This window comes from Ochlerotatus camptorhynchus, unplaced genomic scaffold, assembly GCF_037179485.1.
Source record: "Ochlerotatus camptorhynchus isolate MF236.1 unplaced genomic scaffold, CSIRO-AGI_Acam_v1.1 ptg000361l, whole genome shotgun sequence".
NCBI lineage: Eukaryota > Metazoa > Arthropoda > Insecta > Diptera > Culicidae > Ochlerotatus > Ochlerotatus camptorhynchus.
The window spans coordinates 12,184,186-12,206,747 of NW_027040849.1; the positions used below are offsets into that span (position 1 = coordinate 12,184,186).

The 22,562-nt window shown below is 44.1% G+C and overlaps 1 protein-coding gene across 2 annotated transcripts in view; it reads right to left on the minus strand.

Moving 5' to 3' along the window:
• Nucleotides 1-15,732: 15,732 nt before the first annotated feature.
• Nucleotides 15,733-22,562, minus strand: part of LOC135709450 (probable serine/threonine-protein kinase kinX) — a 48,182-nt gene continuing 41,352 nt past the window's right edge. The window contains exons 2-5 of one of the 2 annotated variants that reach the window (XM_065231794.1): nucleotides 18,777-18,928; nucleotides 18,288-18,718; nucleotides 16,135-18,137; nucleotides 15,733-16,068 (exon numbers count right to left, since the gene is read on the minus strand). In XM_065231794.1, coding sequence (XP_065087866.1) covers nucleotides 15,785-16,068; nucleotides 16,135-18,137; nucleotides 18,288-18,718; nucleotides 18,777-18,905 — 2,847 coding nt within the window. In that variant the 5' untranslated portion in view covers nucleotides 18,906-18,928 and the 3' untranslated portion in view covers nucleotides 15,733-15,784. Of the gene's footprint in view, nucleotides 18,138-18,287; nucleotides 18,719-18,776; nucleotides 18,929-22,562 lie in introns of both variants that reach the window. The other variant, XM_065231793.1, reaches the window with a different exon arrangement.

Genomic DNA, 22,562 nt, shown 5'->3' on the forward strand with positions numbered 1-22,562 from the left:
CAGTTATAACGGCAATATGCACGTTATGAACTTTCAAAAAGTTAAATAGCTCGTCTTCATTATCTTTAAGAGATCGAGCATTCTAATTTACAATATTTAATGCTTTAAAATCCATTACTGAATTTTAAAGTCATGACAATATTATTTGCAAATTTTACTCCAGTTTGAATAGCATCAAACATGGAGTTAGATTTAAGCATATCAGAAATCATGTCAATTAATGATTTCTGTAAAAATTCCATTTTAGGGGCAGTAATGCTTCCTAAGTCAAAATTGTCAAAATTTCCGTTAGAATTACGTAGATTAGTATTTTGATTTCTACCCGCTGCAATAGCAGCAAAGGTAGCTCCATTAGCTTGCTGAACATTGTTAGCAGCGAGGGGAGTAAGTACAGATGAAAAATTTGAAGCAGGGGTGATATTTGTACCTACGGGAACGAGTGTAGAATTTGTTCCTCGCTGACCGTTGTTAACAGCAGAGGAATTTGTACCTGGTCGGAAACGTTGAGCGTTTCCTACCTATCGCTTAGAACGAGATTGTAGGATCGCTTTGCGAGTCTTACATTCCCAAAAATTGGATTTGTGGTTTTCACCACAATTTGAACATTTAAATTTCTTAGGATCTTCCTTCACAGGACAGTCGTCTTTTGCGTGAGAGGAATCACCACAATTCATGCCCTTAGCTGGCATGTAGCAATTTTTAGTTCCGTGGCTCCAACCCTGGCACTTACGGCACTGAGTGAGGTTTTGGAAATTCCCTCCAGTCTTCCTGAAGTGTTCCCACTTCACTCGGACATGGAGCATAAGGCTAGCTTTTTCTAAGGCCTTAAGGTTGTTTAGTTCACTAGACTTGAAGTGAACTAAATAAAAATCATTAGAAATCCCGTTGCGCAAATCGCCAGGACGGGATTTCATTTTCATTTTGATTACTTGGAGTGGCACAACTCCAAGTAATTTTGCCAGTTCATCTTTGATCTGATCCAGGGATTCACCACTGGGCAGTCCTTTCATGACAACCTTGAACACACGTTCAGTTTTGGTGTCGTAAGTAAAAAAAATGTGCTTCTTCTCAGTAAGATACTTGAGAAGACATTTAAATCCGTCCAAGGTTTCAGCCAACACACGGCATTCACCCCGACGTCCAATTTGTAGTGAAAACTTAACTTTCACAAAATTCAAAAGTTCCATGCGAAGAGCATGGAAATCGGAAGTGGTTATCACAATAGGAGGAATCTTTTCCTTCTTGGCATTAAGCCGGGAAAGTTTACTAGAATTTTTCTTGGATGATGGATCATTCTCATCATCCGTGAGCAAATCAAATTGATTACTCAAATTAATTTCATCAGAAGGGGGGTCAAGAGTTTGCCCCTTTCTTTTGCGTTTAGGCGCCATGGCGGCAGTAAATTTTTATCCAAATCGACTTCCAAGCAGATTACTATAAGAATCTGAAGGATCGAAGAGGATCCAAGAAGGATTACCTCGGGTAGGGTCCAAACAAGGATCGAAGAGGAATAAGAGTTGAACAAGGTAGAAAATTTTTTTTTACAGGTTGAGCACTGAAAAGTGCTGTTTAAATTTGTTGTAGCTTTAGGTAGTAGTAACACTTCCTTCAGCAAAAAGCAAATAGATCCGCACGGCAAGAGAGCACGATGCGGACTGCCCGAAGATTGCGTTTATTATTAATTACAGATGGAAGACTCTCGGCCTCTTCCACCTTTTCGTTGTGAGGAGATTGAAAAGCAAAGGTTGTACAAGGACTGGAGGTCTTGGAAGGGCGCATTAGAGTGCTACTTTGATGCTTATGGTATTGTTGATCAAAAACAGAAAAGGGCAAAACTGCTACATCTGGGTGGCCCGCCGCTGCAACATGTATTCCACAATCTGCCGGATAGAGAAAACTTTTCTTTGGTATCACTTGAGAAGCAATGGTACGATGTTGCAATTAATGCTCTAGATACATTCTTCCAGCCGTATCGACAGGACTGTTTGGAGAGATACAAGTTAAGACAAGTTAAGCAAAAGGAAGGAGAAAGATTCGCTGATTTTGTTCTTCGGTTGCGACAGCAGATATCCGATTGTGGCTTTGCCAAGTATCCGGAAGAAGTGAAGGTTGTGTTGGTGGAAATATTCCTAACCGACGCTGTTATTGAAGGCTGTCAATCACAAGAACTGCGGCGTAGAATACTGCAACACGATCGGCCCTTTGCAGAAGTCGAATCATTGGGCGTCACTTTGGAAGGCATAGAGAATCAGGTGAAAAGTTTCGGTGGAAGATGTGAACAAGCGGAAATGAAACAGCAGGTACACAGAGTAAGCGATGAACCTGCCTTGTATACCAAGAAGAATTATCAACATTCTACTGGATTCAAGCGTAAATTTGAAGGAAAGGATGAATACAGTTGTTTTAACTGTGGACGCAAGGACCATATTTCATCATCTGAAACATGTCCAGCAAAAGGGAAGGTGTGTCATGCCTGTAAGCGAGTTGGACATTTTGAGTTATGTTGTCGCTCCAGAAAGTCAAACAGGAAAATTCATACTGCAACAAAAAAAGTACGAACCGTAACGGAATCCGAAAATAACCAGAAAGTCGTTCCAGTTGAACCAATAACGAAAACTTATTATACGTTTCATTCTGGAAATGAAACCAATGTCGTTTCATGTGGGGTTGGCGGTATCCAACTGGATTTACTCGTGGACTCCGGATCTGATGTGAATTTGATTCCTGATAACGTGTGGGAACATCTCAAGCAAGCGAATGTAGCTGTTTATCAATGCGTCAAAGGAAGTGAAAAGGTTCTTAAAGGATATGCTAATGACAATCCTTTACTAATCATTGGTACTTTTGTGACGGATGTCAATGTTGGCAAGAAGACTGTTCTGGCTGAGTTTTTTGTAATCAAAGGAGGACAACGAAGCATCTTGGGAGATAAAACATCGAAGGAGTTGGGAATTTTGCAAGTGGGGTTGCATATCAATCGAGTTGTATCTAAGGTCGAATCGTTTCCCGAGATCAAGGATGTACAGGTGCAGATCCACACATACCCAGAAATTAAACCTGTTTTCCAACCAATCAGGCACATCCCAATACCCTTGGAGGTAGCGGTTGACAAAAAATTGGATCAACTCTTAGCGAAAGACATAATTGAGGTGAAACATGGTCCTGTCTCTAGGGTCTCACCCCTAGTAGTTGTTGGCAAAACCAATGGAGAATCAAGAATTTACCTTGATCTACGGCGAGTTAACAAAGCTGTCCTTCGAGAACGTCACCCTATGCCTGTTGTTGATGAGTACCTGGCCAGGTTGGGCAAAGGTAAACTTTGGAGCAAATTGGATATCAAAGATGCATTTCTACAGGTTGAATTAGCTCCGGAATCAAGGGATATAACAACGTTCATTACGAACAAAGGACTCTTCCGTTTTAAAAAGGCTTCCTTTTGGTTTAGTTATAGCCCCTGAACTGTTCCAAAAAGTCATGGACCAAATATTAGCTGGGTGCACAGGTACGTACTGGTACCTTGATGATGTAATAGTTGAAGGAAGGGACAAACAAGAACATGATGAGCGTTTAGAAGAGGTTTTAAGGCGTATGAAGGATAGGTCAGTGGAATTAAACTGGGAGAAGTGTGTGTTCTGTGCAAAGAAAGTTGAATTTCTGGGACACACGATTTCTGCTGATGGTATATTTCCTTCAATTACGAAAATTGATGCCATTTTATCGTTTCGTCAACCGGAAAGTGAGCCAGAGGTTCGAAGTTTCTTGGGTTTAGCGGCCTAATCTGGCCACTCTCGACGAGCCGATGCGAAAACTTACAAGGAAGGGTTCTTACTTTCTTTGGACAAATGAGCACCAACAATCTTTCGAACGTGTTAAAGCTGCAATGGCAAACGCGCAGAAGTTAGGGTTCTTTAATAAAGAAGACCGTACCGCAGTATTGGCTGACGCAAGTCCAACAGGGCTAGGAGCATTGCTACCACAAACAGATGCATCAGGGTGCAGTAGAATTGTTACCTGTGCATCCAAATCACTAACAGACACGGAAAAGAAATACTGCCAAACCGAAAAGGAGGCTTTAGCAATCGTCTGGAGTGTTGAACGATTTTACACATATCTTTATGGAAACGAATTCGATATACTCACAGATTGTAAGGCATTAGAGTACCTGTTTACCGTGCGTTCCAGACCTTGTGCCAGAATTGAGCGGTGGGTTTTGAGAATTCAAGCTTCCGATTACAAAGTAATCTACATACCTGGTGAGAAGAACATAGCGGATGTTTTGTCTCGGCTTGGAACACTTAAACCGGTCCCATTTGATTCTTCTGAGGAGCTTACTATCAAACAAGTGGCGCAAGATGCTGCAACAACAGCTGCATTGGATTGGAAAGAGATTGTTAGTGCATCACGTGATGATACAGAATTACGTCATGTTTTGGAATGCTTGGATCAGAACAATTTCGAAGAGTTGCCGCTATCTTTCCGCATAGTAGCCAACGAACTTTGCCGTTGCGATGACGTTCTCATAAGAACTGATAGGGTAGTAATACCAGCGGTTTTACGGGATCGGGTATTGCGTGTTGCTCACGAGGGACATATCGGAATGCGCATGATGAAATCCCATCTGCGAAGTGCTGTATGGTGGCCTAAAATGGATGCTGCGGTGGAAGAATTTGTTAAAAAATGTCGTTCGTGTATTCTGGTTGCTGCTCCTGAACCACCTATACCAATGGTCCGTAAGGAAATGCCTTTTGGGCCCTGGGAAGAACTAGCTGTGGATTTCTTGGGTCCACTACCAGATGGCCATACGCTGTTTGTCGTTGTTGATTATTACAGTCGTTTCATCGAGGTATGTGAAATGACGCAGACCACTGCAAAGGAAACAATTCTACAACTTTCGAGGATTTTCAGCCGATATGGTGTACCACTAACTTTGCTCGCTGACAGTGGTCCACAGCTGAATACGACCTGCGAGGAGTTTAAAGGCTTCTGTCATGGGCATCCGGTTGATAAACACAATACCCTACTGGCCACAACAAAACGGAGAGGTTGAGCGACAAAACCGCTCCATATTAAAAAGATTGAAGATTGCTCAGGAATTGGGTCAAGATTGGAGAAGGGTCCTGGATCAGCACATATTGTCGTACCACTCAACTCCCCATCCGACCACTGGCCGGTCTTCTTTTGACCTAATGTTTGGAAGGAGGATTCGCAACAAACTTCCTCAAATACCTCGCGAAGTTCATTATGATGAAGGAGCTAGTGATTTTGACCGAACACAAAAGGAAAAGGGGAGGGTTTATGCAGACCACAAGCGAAGGGCTCGCCAAAGTGACATCGAGGTAGGAGATCAGGTATTAGTAAAAAGATTTGAAAGGAAAACAAGCTAAGCACTGATTTTACTCCGGAAAAACATATTGTTATACGACGATGCGGGGCAGATGTGACATTGCGATGTTTGAAAACTGGTAAAGAATGCCGCCGGAATATAGCGCACCTCAAGAAGTTTTTAGATATCACACCAGCAAGCTCACCAGGCAGCTTAAGTGTTCCAAGGTCAGGACCTATTGAGAACACATTACATCCGGATCCTGAAGACGAACGGCAATTGAACGTTAAAGGACCTACAGAAGATAATGGATCAAACGACCATAGGCAACATGTGAAGCATAATAGGAAGGAGCCCAGTAAGTTCAAGGATTATCTTCCGCACTAAAATTAAAGTGAAAGGGGATTGTAGGGTCACAGCCCTCGTCGTAGTTCTATGGGATCGCACAGCTCTACAAAAGTGGCAACCCTGAAGGAGATGGCAGCACGGGAAGGGGAGAACAAAGATGGACGGAGAGTGTAGGTTCACATTGTTGAGGAAGCAGAATAAATACAGTGTATCACTTTGACTATATGTTTTTAGTATTACTTCTACGTGAAGTCAACGATTTACATAGTTAAAGATGCTAATTTCAAATAACAGACTGTAGTGGTAATTTTTATACGATAGATGGAGTAGATGAAAGCATAGAGTTGATAGTTCCGTTAGAGTACGACAGTGTGAAGATTGTATATAGATATTAGACAAGCGAGCTAGGACAACTTTTAAGGAAGGTACAAATTGGTTTTTTCATCTCTCTTTACCAAACTCCCCCTTTGGAGAGGGACGGTGAGGGGTGTCCCCCCCCCCGCCACCACTGGCAAAAAGAGATGAAAACTGACCCGCTCATGTACCAACTGTGTGTTTGAAACAGTTCTACCGATTTTTTACCGCACTTCAATTGTTATTTGAAGGAAGGCATCCAGTCGTAGGTTTGGAAATTGCAACTATTGTTTACCCCTACCACGATATGTGCTCCTGTCATCGTCGACTTGACGATCTCGAGGGGACACGGGTGGGGTAGGTGCTGCTACTGTACCTTTCGACCATTGACAGTAATTGATGGTATGCTCCCATCCAGAGTTATGTACTTTGACTATATGTGTTAGGGAAATTAGGAAACATAATTGTGTGCATCACTGTAGATTAGGGAATCCAGGAAAAATGAGTGACCACGATCGTCTGCATGTACCTACACGAGAGATAGGCACGATAGGCTATCAGTGATGTGCTCTCGCAGCATCACTTGCAAATAGAAAAAGGAGAATAGCCAGTTAGCTCCCGACCGCCGACGGTACCGGTATCGATTCAGTTCGATCGCGTTGTTTAAATACAGTCCACTTTCGTAGAATAATAAAATCATTAATTAGTGATCGTATCACACCGGTGTTAATCCGAACTAGCTATTCGCGGGTGCGCACGTAGTGCAAAACGGGGAATTATCCAACATTTTGGTCCTGGCGAACCGGATTTGCTAGACCCGTTGATAACTTGTTCGGTGATAGTGCGCGTCGCTTGGGTTCGATACGGTCATCGAACTACTGGACAATAGACCAGTGGTGTCTGATTGTTTGCCGTTTTACTGGCGTGGTGGTACACTGGTACGAAAAAAGTGGCTTGTTCTGCTGGCGTGAGGATACGCTAGTGCGAGAAAAGTGATTGTTCTAACCTGCCAGCGTGATACGCTGGGGTGAAGAAGGTGCTTTTGTCCGAGTGGCGTGGTGATACGCTGGCGCGGAATAAATTGAGATAAAGATTCTGCTGGTGCAGTCTGCGTCAACAGCGTTTGGATTTCTACATGTGTGATTGCAGTAGGTGATACCTGTTTAGGTTTGAGAAGGATCTCGTTCATCTCCTGTGGACATCACCATCGATTCCCAAAGGCCTAGGGCCAAGTCAGCTAAGTACAGTGTGTGTGAGATTGCGTGGTTGAGGTGGCTTGGTTGGTTTGCATTGTGCGACAGCCATAGCAAAAGCTCTACGAACGGTAGAGAAAATTAAAGCTTGATGAGATTACATTGCATGCGAGATTGTACTCATCATCAGTAGAATACTGTGGAGAACGTTTTTGCATTTCTCCGGTTTTTATAATTTATTGCCTAGCTGGAAAACTTTGATACTGCTGATAATTGATTGAGTTTTTACATTTGGCCTGTCAGTTGTCAATCGTTCGATCGCTTGAGGTCTCGGGAGTGATTTGGGCTAGTGATTCGTAGTAAGTGCAAGTGCAAGTCTTCTGTAACGATGCCAGTGTCTGAACTGAGACAGCTAGTGAAGCTGAAACGTCATGCGTGGATTTCGTTGGAGAACATCGAGGAGTTCCTGGCTTCGTATCAAGAAGAACGTGATAAAAGTGCAGTGGAATTACGTCTAAAGAAGATCGACGATGTGTATAATAAATACTGTGAAGTGAGAGTAAAAATTGAAGTGCTTACAGACGATCTCGACGTTGATGATGGCTCGCAGAATGCAGCTGAGGAAGTAGCCACAGAGCCGATTGATATGGCTGAGGCGCGCCAGAGAGAGAATGAAGAAAACTTCAAGGAGTTTGAAAATAAATACTTTCGACTGAAGCAGGCACTTCTTTTGAAATGCAGCGTAGATATGGGAGTTGTTGCTGAACGGCAACCTGCAGTTCAGGTCTGCCAGCCATCGCGGACGAAGTATCCGGAGCTGAGGCTACCCACATTCTCGGGAAAGCTGTCGGAATGGATCAACTTTCGGGACAACTTCAAGTCGTTGATACACGACAACCATCAACTCTGTACAATCGATAAATTTAATTATCTACGTACCTCGTTGAAGGATGATGCTCTTCTGCAGATCAACCAAATTCAAGTGACTGCTGCCAACTACACTCTCGCTTGGGGAATTCTGGAGTCGAAGTTCGAGAACCACAAGCTCATCGCACAGGAACATTTGAAGGCATTGTTCGCTGTTGCGCCAATGAAATTGGAGAGCTTTCAAGGATTGAACCATATTCTAACGACGTTCAGGATCAACCTCCAACAGTTGGAGAAGCTGGGTGAAAATACGGAAAACTGGAGTACGCTGTTGGCTTTCATGCTATCCCAGAAACTGGACGATGATACGCTTCGCCAGTGGGAAACCCACCACAGCTCGAAGAATATTCCCTCCTACAAGGCAATGGAGGAGTTTCTGGAGAATTACTGTGGAATCCTGCAGTCAACGTCAGCGCGAAGAAGTAACGAGTGCAGGAAGTCATACAAGAACCCAGTAGTTCACGCTGTGGTATCGTCGAAAGACGATTGCCCAATCTGCAATGCTGGACCACATTCCGTGGAGCAGTGTAGACGTTTCGGGAATATGAAGGTCGTTGATAGGAAGATGCTTGTTCGAAAGCTCGGATTGTGCCTAAATTGCTTGCGTTCCGGTCATTTCGTTGCGGATTGTTCGAGGTCTACGTGCAATAAGTGTGGATACAGCCACCACTACCTGCTTCATCCGTACACCGCATTCGCAAGTAAGGGGCAGACATCGAATCAGCCCTCCTCCCAGAAGCCTGCCAAAAGACCTCAAGACGCGAACTTTCAGTCACAGCAATCAAATCAGGCTCAAAACCGGAACAGTTCTCAACACACACAGTCTACACCAACTCCAAGTACATCTTCGCAAAATGCATGCTTGTCACCTCCCACCAATACTCCAACAGTACACCACACTGCTACACCATCCAAAACACACCACCATACAAACAATGCATTGTTATCAACCGCTATCGTGAAGCTCGGTGATCGTCACGGAAACATCGTTCTTGCACGCGCTTTGTTGGACAACGGGTCTCAGATTAGTCTGATGACCGAAAACCTTTCTCAAAGGTTGAATTTCCAACGAACTCGGGAAAATGTACCAGTAAAAGGAGTGGGTGGTGCCCTTTCTGTTGCTAAACAAGCCGTATTAGCAACGGTTTTGTCATGTAATTCGTCGTACACGTCTTGCGAGGTCAAGTTCTTTGTGCTGTCAAAGATTACATCAAGCCTGCCGCAGCAGCACATTGAGGTATCATCGTGGAAAATACCTCCAGGAATTTGCCTAGCAGATCCAGCCTTCAATGAACCTGGATCTATCGATGTGATACTGGGTGTAGCTGTTTTCTACGAGCTGCTGCTAAGTGCACAGTTGAAACTCTCTAATTCGGGTCCGATTCTACGCCACACGGAGCTTGGATGGATTGTTGCTGGAGAATTACCTGAAACCCCTGTTGTCAGCTACAGCACGGTAGCTTCGTCATCGGTAACTACGGAAGACGTCTTAGAGGAACTAACTAAGTTCTGGGATTTAGAATCCTGTCAAACGACGAGCTGCTTGTCCATCGAGGAGTCTGCCTGTGAAGCCATCTTTGAGGAGACAACCACAAGATATCCTGATGGAAAATTTCGGGTAACATTGCCGAAAAGGAAGCATATGCTGGAGAAACTGGGAGAGTCTAAGGCGATAGCGAAGAGACGGTACCTCTCCATGGAGAAACGGCTGAATGCCAACCCGGAAATGAAGGCATTGTATTCGGCTTTCATGCACGAGTACCTTTCCATGGGTCACATGACGGAGGTAGTAAACGACGATGAGGAATCTGGTCCGGAATATTACTTGCCGCATCATGCAGTGCTGAAACCTGACAGCACTACTACAAAACTAAGAGTAGTTTTCGATGCATCGTGTTCTACGGATTCGGGTGTGTCCTTGAATGACGTCTTGATGGTGGGACCTGTCGTTCAAGACGACCTACGAAGCATCCTTTTACGATTCCGGTTGTTCAAGTATGCTGTTGTAGGAGACGCAGATAAAATGTACCGGATGGTATGGCAGCACGAACTGGATCAGCTGCTGCACAAGATATTCTGGAGAGATTCGGTTCAGGAGCCATTGCGGACGTACAAGCTATCCACTGTAACGTACGGTACATCATCTGCACCTTATATTGCCACTCGTTGTCTGAACAAGTGTGCTGAGGATGGAGCAGAGCGCTATCCCGTAGCTTCAGTGGTGGTCAAGAAGAGTTTTTATGTTGACGACATGCTAGCCGGCTCTCATACCGTTGAAGAAGGCGAACAGCTCTGTAAGGAGGTACTGGAGCTCCTGAAGGGATCAGGTTTCAACCTCAGGAAGTGGAACTCCAACAATCCGAAGATTTTGAAGGCAATACCCTCGCATCTGCAGGACGATCGAGAATTCCTGAATTTAGATGAGAAGGCAACTGTGAAGACGTTAGGTCTCACTTGGGAGACGGCTACGGACACACTGTGGATCAAGGTTCCGGATTGGAGGCCAGGTGGGCCAATCACGCATCGTGTTGTTCTATCCGAGATAGCACGTCTTTTCGACCCCTACGGACTAGTTGGTCCGGTAGTAGTCCAAGGAAAACTATTTCTTCAAGAGCTTTGGAAGGCGAAGTACTCCTGGGATGAACCACTAAGTGATGAGCTTCAGTCACAATGGTTGGAGTTCAGAACCAATCTTTGCGAGTTGGACGCTGTGTCTGTTCCTCGATGGATCAGGTTCGGAAGAGATGTAATCACATGTGAATTCCACGGATTCAGCGATGCAAGTGATAAAGCATACGGTGCCGCGATATACTTACGATGTGTGAACCGGGACGGAGAAGTCACGATCAACCTACTGATGGCCAAATCAAAGGTTGCGCCGTTAGAGGACCTTAGTAAAAGGAAGAAGAAGCAATCCACACCTCGGTTGGAGTTATCTGCTGCGCTACTGTTAGCGCACCTGTATGAGTCTGTCTCCACCAGCATGATGATAGCAGCCAAATCATTCTTCTGGACCGATTCTACAATTGTAAAATTCTGGATTTCGTCACACCCGTCTAGATGGCAGGTCTTTGTGGCCAATCGTGTATCAGAGATACAACATGTGACAAAGGGTGGAATCTGGAACCACGTTCCGGGAATCGAGAATCCCGCTGACATAATTTCGAGAGGAGCCACTCCAGCTCAGATAACGAGCAATTCTCTGTGGTGGAATGGTCCAGAATGGCTGAAAAAGGAAACCCAGTACTGGCCTGTAAACGCGCAGGTTCGAGAGCAGCAGTTCGATTCGGTAATCCTGGAGGAGAGACCACTAGTGTCAGCAGTCCTACAGACTCTGCCTCCAAGTGAGATTTTCACGCTACGTTCGTCTCTACTGAACCTTGTTCGTCTGACCGCTTGGATACGCCGTTTTTCCTTCAACTGCCGACCAAGAAATCGGTTGCATAGGAAAACTGGATTGCTGACAGCTGGTGAACATGATTCATCCTTGATTCTCCTAGTGCAGCTAGCCCAATCGGAATGTTTTCCATTGGAATTATCAAACCTTGCGGCTAAGGGCGAAGTTAGGCCTTCGTCGAAGCGTTGGCGGCCGGCTCGGAAATGCTCCTGTTTCGCGAGGAAGGAAACATCCGATGATTTTGGATAGCAATCATCCACTCACGAAGCTCATCTTGGTCGACTATCACCGGCGATTGCTGCACGGAGGACCGCAGTTGATGATATCGTGTGTTCGAGAGAGGTTTTGGCCGTTGAGCGTCAGAAACTTAGCCAGGAAGGTAATGCACGAGTGCGTAAAGTGTTTCAGGGTGAAACCACGCGTCCATGATCAGTTGATGGGAGATCTTCCGTTGGAACGAGTATCACCAGCTCCTGCTTTCCAACGAGTGGGTATCGATTATTGTGGACCATTCGAACTGCAGCCTGTCACCCGGAAGAGCGCTCCGGTGAAATGCTATCTCTGTTTGTTCGTTTGCTTAGTCTGCAAAGCCGTCCACATTGAGGTCGTGATGGACCTCACCACCGAGGCATTTCTTGCTGCTCTTCGGAGATTTGTTGCCAGACGCGGAAGACCGGAGTTGATACTCTGCGACAACGCCTCCAATTTCGTGGGAGCACAAAGAGAACTGCGTGAATTGCATCGAATGTTTCGTCAACAACAGTTCCAAGAAAAGGTGTCAATGGAGGCTGCTCAAGATTCGATCGAATTCAAATTCATCCCTGCCAGATCACCCAACTTTGGTGGCTTGTGGGAAGCCGCAGTCAAATCGCTGAAAGGGCACATGAGGAGAGTAATCGGCAACAGAATGCTGAAGTATGATGAACTGCATACCGTTGTGACGCAGATTGAAGCATGTCTAAATTCGAGACCGCTGACACCTCTCAGTAATGACTCCGGTGACTTGGAAGCATTGACTCCCGGGCATTTCTTGATCCAACGCCCACTCACCGCAGCACCCGAACCAAGTCTCCATGATCTACCAGAGAATAGGCTCAATAGATGGCAACGTGTTCAGAACTACAGTCAACTGATTTGGAAGCGCTGGTCAACGGACTACTTGTCAACTCTGCAGAGTCGCAACAAATGGACAAGGCAAAGAAATAATTTGAACGTTGGAACAATGGTTCTTTTGAAGGAGGACAACATTCCACCTCTCAAGTGGAAGCTGGGACGCGTCATGGAGACTCACCCAGGGCCAAACGGGAACGTGAGAGTTGTCACCGTTCGTACGAAGGATGGCTCTTATCGCCGGGCTATTTCGAACATATGTATTCTTCCCATCCGAGATAATCAACTGGATGTCGAGGAATCGCAGTAGATCCAGCACAACAATAAGTATTATCGCCCCCGTTGGGGCACTTTTGGCACCTTGCGGTGTAACCCCGCCGCTGTTGCCAGGGGGCAACCTATAAGTTACGTATTATATATTCTGTGTATCCGGGAACATACTGATCTGTTCTCCCTCGACAGTCATAATCTGCTGCTCATATGCTTGGCTGGAGAGATCATCCGTTCCTTCGTTCATCCGTGTGCAATCAACCATAATACGGATCAACCTCTGATACCTTGCGGCATCGTAGATCACTGAAGATCAACACAGCTAAGTATGGCGCCATATGGGGCAAATTTGGCGGTAACCGACAGTCCATGTCGTTTTATGCCAGGGGCCGCAGTATAAGTTACGTTATTAGAAATAAGTAGCATTTCGGAAGTCAATCGAATTCCCTTCCTCCAGGATCATCTCCAACACTTCAACAATCGACGGTCGGTAGAGATGTATTCTCCCATGGATCGACAACAACATCGGGAAAACTCAGATAAGTATGGCCCCAGTAGGGGCACATTGGCAGCTGACGGCGCTTTCAGCCGTTATCGCCAGGGGCCGCACTAAAAGTTACGTTTTCCAAGCTTAACAAGTTGTTCGGAGCCCAATCGGGTTTTCTCTTCAACAGAAATCCTCTGAGATAACTTCTGATCTTCTACGACCACAACTTCCGCTGAGCAATTTACGCCCCCATTAGGGCAAACTTTGGCAACAATGGAGAGTTCGTCCGTTATCGCCAGGGGGCGACAGTTAAGTTATGTCTGTCCAATAACGAATTTGTTTCGGAATCAAGCCGTCTTATTCTCCAATAGCAAACGAGGGTAAATTCCACCGACAGAGGCCAGCATGTTCGTTCCACCGGCAGCGGAAGCATGTGCGCTAGAGGCGTATGGTTGGGAGTCATACGAAGTCAGTAAAGTTTCCAACATCGGAATCTATGGATTGAGTTAGGAGTATCGTCAGCGTTTGGTTTGGCTTGACGGACGGTCAAGGCCAGTCACCGATCGCGAAGAGATACGACTTCCACGAGGTTGTTGAAGGAGATAGAGAGGATCTGTGTATATATTTGAATTTATCTTTTGTAGTTATAGTTATATTTTGAAATGTTTTCGTTTTGAGTGAACTCAAGGCGGCCGGTATGTTAGGGAAATTAGGAAACATAATTGTGTGCATCACTGTAGATTAGGGAATCCAGGAAAAATGAGTGACCACGATCGTCTGCATGTACCTAAACGAGAGATAGGCACGATAGGCTATCAGTGATGTGCTCTCGCAGCATCACTTGCAAATAGAAAAAGGAGAATAGCCAGTTAGCTCCCGACCGCCGACGGTACCGGTATCGATTCAGTTCGATCGCGTTGTTTAAATACAGTCCACTTTCGTAGAATAATAAAATCATTAATTAGTGATCGTATCACACCGGTGTTAATCCGAACTAGCTATTCGCGGGTGCGCACGTAGTGCAAAACGGGGAATTATCCAACAATATGTTTTTAGTATTACTTCTACGTGAAGTCAACGATTTACATAGTTGAAGATGCTAATTTCAAATAACAGACTGTAGTGGTGGCGGGGGGGACACCCCTCACCATCCCTCTCCAAAGGGGGAGTTTGGTAAAGAGAGATGAAAAAACCGATTTGTACCTTCCTTAAAAGTTGTCCTAGCTCGCTTGTCTAATATCTATATACAATCTTCACACTGCCGTACTCTAACGGAACTATCAACTCTATGCTTTCATCTACTCCATCTATCGTATAAAAATTACCACTACAGTCTGTTATTTGAAATTAGCATCTTCAACTACAGTGTATCAATTTAATAAATAGTTGTTTTAAATCAAGTCCGAACCCTACACATAGCAGACGAAATACGCAATATGTATCTGTCAAGGATCAGCAAATAAGGTAGTGGTGTTAAATGGAAATTACTAATCCTTCTCTCTCTCTGTATTAAAAAAAATGTTTTTGAGAAAAACTTTTTTTTTTTTTTATATTTACTTTAACACTCTTGGATCATTCGTGACTTGTCCGGGGTGAGATTTCAACTCGTAACTATGGCGTGAGAGGTACGGATGTTAACCACTACGCCAGAGTCGTCCCCATTGTTGGGAAAAACGATTTTTAAGTTTATATTTTAAATTCAATCAAAAGCGATGTTCTCTACCCAAGGTACAAAAATGATTGAACAAACATTTTCGAGTAACAGTTTTCTGAAAATAAGCTCAATATTTTTCTATACGTCCTTTTCAAAATTAAGGCTCGATTTAAAATGGCGATCTGAACATGCAAAATGGCATTTATGGTCATAAGAAAAGTTTCTGCAAAAATTCAACAAATAAAAAAATACCAAAACTAATTTGCGAATTTGTCTGGAATCCCTCCTTTTGCAAATATCTATGTATGAAAACATGGAAACAGAGATTGAATTTTCCTCACTGTTCATATTTATTAACTATTCAGGATATCGGATCAAATAACTGGCGCCAGCTTCAAGTATACATTTTATTTATTTATTTATTCATTCAACGTCCTCTTATCCCTATCACTTAGGTGCATAAGTGTAACAATAAATTACTTATCCCTACTCGATGCTATTCTTCTAAACCTTACAGAACGAGCTTTGATCTATACTTTGTTGGCGTTTGGGTGTTTGTGTTTATATCCATCCGACTGATTCTAACCTATAATCCTACAACCGAAGAGTCTCCAGTAGCATCATCGGCAGAACTAGAACTACTCCTAAGGCTAGACAGTTACGAAAAACAAAAATCAACTATTTCAGTCTACGCACACGATTCGCCTTCCCGGAATCGATCTCAGTTCGCGTTATGTTCCTTGTTCAGCGGAATCCCATTCTCGTCGATCTCCAGCGATGGCACTAGCGGTGGCTTGAAACCCCCGTACTCGATCCGCAGGCTCTTGCCATACGCGGGACTCCGGCGGAACTTGACGTCACTCTTGACAGCCCAGTGGTCCTCCAGCAGGGGCGTAGGCCCAATATAGTCGTCCTTGTAGATTCCGGGCAGAAGCTGAGGCTGCGGTGGCTGGTGGTAGTGATGATGCTGTGGCGGTAGCGGAGCTGCTTGGTAGGTAAATTTGCCTACAAAGTGCGATTGATCGATTAGCGGGTAGGGCAGATAAGGGTTGAAATGGTACGATGATTTACCGTTGTAGACATCTCCGGTCAGTGGGACACCGTAGATATGTTTGGGCTTTTCGGGGAAGTGATGCGGAAGGACGTTGATCTGGCCGACGTCCACGTAGGACGGTGAAGCGATCGATGCTCCAAAGTGAAGATCGTTCTTGGGGTATTGGCTGTGGAAGTAGTAATGCTTCCCAGGGGCTTCAACAACTGGAGGCTTAGGTAGTGGCGGTGCTTTTAGGATATAGTGCTCCGTGTAATGTTTCTTTTTCCCACCGAAGAATTTGTGAAAGTCAAAGAGTTTTTCGTGGTGCGTGGTTTTGATGATGGCGTGCGTTGGTTTGGGTTCATGGACGGTAACAGGGATGAGTTTTTCGACGGGGTACGGAATGGGGACACCTACTGGGACTTCTACCGGGTAGTGAACGGGGACCTGGACCTGGACTTCGACAGGGACTTGAACTGGATAGGGAACCGGACGATCTATGAATTTTTCGACGACCTTTTCGACCGTTACGGGTACGGGAACTTCAACGTGTTTCTCGACAACCGTTTCCACGGGGCGATCAACGATCTTTTCGACGATCTTCTCTACCTGCACTTCAACCGGGTAAGGCCGATTAACAATATGGGTAACGGGATAGGGAACCTGAACCTCTTTGGTGACGACCTTTTCTACCGGGAAAGGGCGATCAACAAATTTTTCGACGATCTGTGTCACCGGGTAGGGCACCTGGACTTCTTTAGTGACGACCTTTTCAACAGTAACAGGCTTCTCGACTATCTTTTCCACTGTAACGGGAAACGGTACATGATGAGGAACGGGACGATCGACGTAATGATGAACTGGAACCTGTTTCTCGACGGGGTACGGGACGTGGACAGGTGTTGGAACATGTTTCTCAACGATCTTTTCCACTGGATAAGGTACGGGGACTTGCTTTTCTACAATTCGATCAACCGGTTGCGGGACTGGTTTCTCGATGTAAACTGGTTGTGGAACATAGCGATCAACTGGTTTCTCGATGTAGATGTTCTGTTTGACAATCCGATCAACGGGCTTCTCGACGATGATTGGTTGCTGAACTATTGTGGTTCTTGCACCAAACTCACGCTGTCGTTGTGGTTGAGATGGCTCTGGGCCAATCAGGAGATTCTTGATGTTGACGCTCTTCTGAACCTCGACGATAGTCTTGGAACCTTTCTCGTCAACGCAGTCATCAATGTTCTTACCAGAGTTAGAGAGCCGTAGTCCTGCCTGAATTGGGGCCAAGTACTTTTGTGGAACAGGTTTTGCAGTTACAGTGATTGGTTCTTTGGCGGTGTAGCGTGCAGTTGACGAAGGGACGCTGGCTGAAGTCGTTCGAAAACGTGTACTCAACCTCGTTGCGGTCGATCCGCGAGCCTTGGTGGATATAGTAATCGGTCGAATCGTGGTGACTTCATGCTTGATCTCAACCGGACCATACTTCACATCATCGTCACACGGCTCTGAAGTCACCTGATTGGTTCGATAGGTAGTCTCCTTCAAGAACTGTCCCTTGTTGTGATCGTCAGCTTCTCCGAGAATTTCCACATTGATCTGTTTGTAGAAATTATCTGATTTACCACCCGACCGATGGTTTCTTTGAGCTCCCTCAGGCATATCTCCCACGATGATCGGATTGTCGAAGGACGGGACAGCTAAATTATCCTTGAGTCTGTGTTCCTTCTTGGAACTCTCACTCGGTTCGCTGTCCGATGCTTTCTGTTCCTTCTTATCCGCTTGAACGTTCTCCGACGGTGGCTCCTCTTCCTCGGCATTGTTGATACTCACGACATCTTCGTTCGTTACCAGGTTCTGCGTGGATGTCACCAGCTTGTGGATGCCCTCCTCGTTTATATTCACATACGGCGAGGGTTGTCGCGCAGCAGTAGCATTCTCCTGTTGGACCGGGGCTTCGATCGTCGGTTGCACTAGCGTCACTAGCTGCACCGGTATGGAGTTGGGGTTAAACATTATCTGACTAGACTGTTCGTTGGAGTAACTGCTGAAACGGGAAAGTCCTGTATTAGTAATTGGCGTGAGCTTAGGTACCATAAGTCAATTCGTTGACCATTTAAAATTGAACATTGAACATGGATAACTAGAACCATTTTACACGTTGTTCAATCTTATACTATTCTAATAAAGTTACCCAACGAGAGGCTGATAAAAAAGTTGATGTTGTTGCTGCTGTTGCTGCTGCTGCTGTTGCTGCTGTTGCTGCTGCTGCTGCTGTTGCTGCTGCTGTTGCTGTTGCTGCTGCTGTTGTTGCTGCTGTTGCTGTTGCTGCTGTTGCTGCTGCTGCTGCTGTTGCTGCTGCTGCTGCTGCTGCTGCTGTTGCTGCTGCTGCTGTTGCTGCTGCTGTTGTTGCTGTTGTTGCTGCTGCTGCTGTTGCTGTTGCTGCTGCTGTTGCTGCTGCTGCTGTTGCTGCTGCTGCTGATGTGAATTCCGAACATTGTCCGAGTAGTACACGTAGTAGTTGCTGTGAGGACCCAGCGGTATCGAATGTTCATAGTGAACGCCATCCATCAAAAGTGGTCCCATCGTAGGTGCTGGAGACTGCGCATTTATCACGGTGAATAACTGGAATTGTTTCGAAAGCAATTTAGGTTTCAGAACTGCAAAAGCACGCCAAAGCTACCTCATCCGGTGGAACGGTCGGCAGAAGAATCGTTCGATCCGGCTTCGCTGCCGGGTCATTTGGGAAGGGATTTTGGGCGGCCGTCCGCAGTATGGACGTGACCAGTATGAGCGCTACCGTCGTCAGCATCCTGGATCATCAAGGCTAGAAATCTGTGGAAATCAAAGGAGAACGATTATAGACTGTGGTTGATGAAGGCGGGTTTGTCGGACGCTATTGTGCAGGGTAATTTTTTGCGATAATCTCGTGGATCGTGAAACAAGATGAACTATCATTACGGGTTTGCCTCTACTCCACGTTGAAGCTGGTGAAGGTGGATAATTTTAAGCGCGTTATACTTGGATACGGTTCGGAAATTGATATCTGTGCGAAAAGTTTCCAATACAACTGCAGGTTATTGACCGCTGTTTTCATCATCCGAAAAATATTCAATACAGTACATAACGAGCAGAAGGTGAATTAACTTCCAACTAGCCCCCTCGGCCACCCACCTCCGAGATAAACTACCTAAGGCCAAGCCACTGACTGGCAGATGGTCACACGTTGATAGTAAAGCACGAACATTTCCCATGTTTTTCGACCAAACAAATTGAACGAAGCAAAATCGCATACCCATTTTTGGAGGCCTCGAACTTTCTCGTTGTCACCAATTACATAGATAAAAACTTAATTTTCCTGATTCACTCGCAGTGCCCAGCGTTTTGTCTTTATCTGATCCGCTAAAGGGTGAAGCGTGAAATGTGACAACGAAGAGGGTGCAATTTGGGTACGCCGTATAATGAGCTGAGAAAATTTGGTTATTGTTCAAGGTGGTTGTGCAACGCTAATGGCGCACAATGGTCAGAGACATCCAGTGCTTGGTGAAAATGTGGTGTTTATAGTGATTGGCATGATTTGGCTTTGTTTTTGATGAAGGTTGAATTTGTTATGTGTGTCTATTACTTAAGAAACATTTTTAAGAAAGTCACTTCTAAAGCATTTGAATTTGCATGGAAGTGACAGGCAGCGATTAAAGACATGCAATGGCCGATTAGAAATAATTAAATTGCAATCACAGCGACGGTATAGTATCAACAGTTTATGGTTTGACGCTTGGTTTAACAACTTTCTCAGTCTTACTTTCACTCTGGATACTTAAGTCAGAGTGTATTTACCAGGATATTCGGGAGAATTATCAATCACGTCTCCTTACGTGCAGGCCATTCATCATTTTAGGACAACCGAAATCATCTTAGCAACAAACAGTTCGATTTATTCACTTTAATAATGAGAAAGTGTAACGACGAACGTACACTTTTCATGGGTTTCTCTGCGCTGTAACTTAAGACAAACGGCATCTCCATAGAAATCGGGTGACTTAAGTAGCTTTGAAAACTATTTTGATCGAAAGGTGATTACGTCAAAAAGGAATTTGACTGGTAAATATATTAAAAATAAGATGTGATCCTATATTCGAACAGTATATAAATAGTGTAATAGCAGGAGGTTAAAATGCAACCGCTGAAAATATGAATTATCGCGTATTTCTGTTGTTCGTTAAATTCCAAGTGAAATTCGAGAACGTAATTTCATTGGAATAGCTTGTTTAACCAGGTCTTAAACAATCGTCACGTCGGTCATAGCTTGTTATGATTGTCTGTACCATGCGTAAAGAGAAAATCGAAACATTGAACGTCACGTGAAAGTGGATCTTAATGAAGGCCTAAGTACTCTTTCGTAGCTTTTAGTTTTAGGATTTCAAAGATCGTCGGTTGCAGTGGCTTGCTTACTGAGGAGAAAAACGCGGTCCCAGATCCTTTCATATTAAAAATGCATGGTAAGATCGCTTGTTTATCGTGTATTTTGTAAAACTTTTCGTTGTCGTTGGTGCCGGTTTTGAATAGTTATAAAAACATGAGTAACGCTATAATGTCATATGAGAGGTTCGGTGGCCTTAGAGCAACCGTTTTTGCTTACTAAGCAGAACATCTCAAGCCCATCCACATTCAAGATTCGTCAATGATTAAAAAGAAGCTCGTCTGCCTAGTGGCAAACGTTTTTGCTTACTGAGCAGAAGACCAATCAATCCCAAGCTCCTTCGCGTTATACGATCGTTAGGACATCAATTCAGCTTATCGTTTACCAAAACGAACCCTGCTGCAAACCCAACCCTCTTACCCAACATCCCTGTGATTCTTCGTGGAAGTGCAGAGGACTCATCGGCTTCCATCAAAGCGAGTGTCACGTCAACACATTCCTACCCATTCCTTTCTTGACCTGCGTTCAGGCGCGGCTGGCGCTGGTATTGCCTAATTCGAGATCACCAGTTTTTACACATTGAGGATGATTGCTAGCCCCAACCATCGTCTATTGGTTCTCTGTGTAATTACAGCTGGTCTGGAAATAACAGAGTAGCAACCGTGGGCGGTCAATCATGCTCATGCTCATGCTCAGTCTTACTTTCACTCTAACGACTACGATTTAATCTTCCCAACGTTTCGACCATGGGAAACCACTTCAGAAAGTACTAAATTACTTCAGAAAAACTCGGAATCTCTTCGGATAGTATTAAATCACTTCAGATAATTTCGGATTCACATTGGAAAGTACTGAATCATCCCAGAAAGTTTGCAATCATTTCTGCAAGAACGAAATCACTTCAAAAATACGAATGCACTGAATCACTTCAGGAACATTCGGAATCATTTCGGAAGTACTGAATCACTTCAGAAAAAAATTACTCAGGAATGTTTGGAATCACTCTGAAAGGTTCTGAATCATTCCAGATAATTTGTAATCACTTACGAAAGTACTGAATCACTTCGGAATGAACTGAATCACTTGTTAAAAGTTTAAAATCTCTTCTGAAAGTACTTAATCACTTTAGAAAAGCTCAAAAATTCTTGGCATAGTATGAAATGACTTAATACAATTTCTAAATTTCTTTGGAAAACAATGAATCGTTCCAGAAAGTTTGTATTCGCTTCCGTAAGAACTGAATAATTTCGGAAAGGTCTGAATCGCTTCACAAAACTTCGAAAAGTACTGTATTAATTCTCTCAAGTTTGCAATCACTTTGTAATAACAGAATCACAGAATACCATAATAAAATATTTAATCACTTCAGAAGAATTGAAATCACTTTGGGGAGCACAATTTAAAATAAAAATGAAATCTCTTCTGAAAGTACTGAAATACTTAAAGAAAATCCCGGATTTAGTTTGAAAAGTACTGAATAACTGCAGAAAAGCATCATAAAGTACTGATTCACTTCAGATTGTATAGACATAATTTAGCATGAACAGGGATGGAAAATCATTTACATTCATTTCTTGCATTCATTTACATTCATTTGCCTCTAACTTTTTTCATCAGTAATAAAGTGATTAAAGCTTTTATAGGTTTTTATGTTAGCTACATCTTTTGTAAACAAATCAAATCTGTATCTCTTATGCATGATGAATCAGAGCGATTAGAACCAACCTTTGTTTTTCAGTAAATGTAAATTGCATTCACTGAAAAACAATAACATGTTCTGCCAGCTCTATTTCATCATGCATAAGAGGTTCATATTTTAGTTGTTAACAAAAGTTGTAGTTATTATCAAAAGCTACAAAAGCTTTATACATCATTTAACTGTATTCTGTTGATGAAAAGAGTTAGAGGCAAATGCATGTAAATGATTTTCCATCCCTGAGCATGAAAATGATTAACTGCTCGTGGTTACTACTCACTTATTACCAGAACACCTGTATTACACAGAGAAGCAACAAATGCATCTGCAATGTGTAACACTGGTGACCTCAT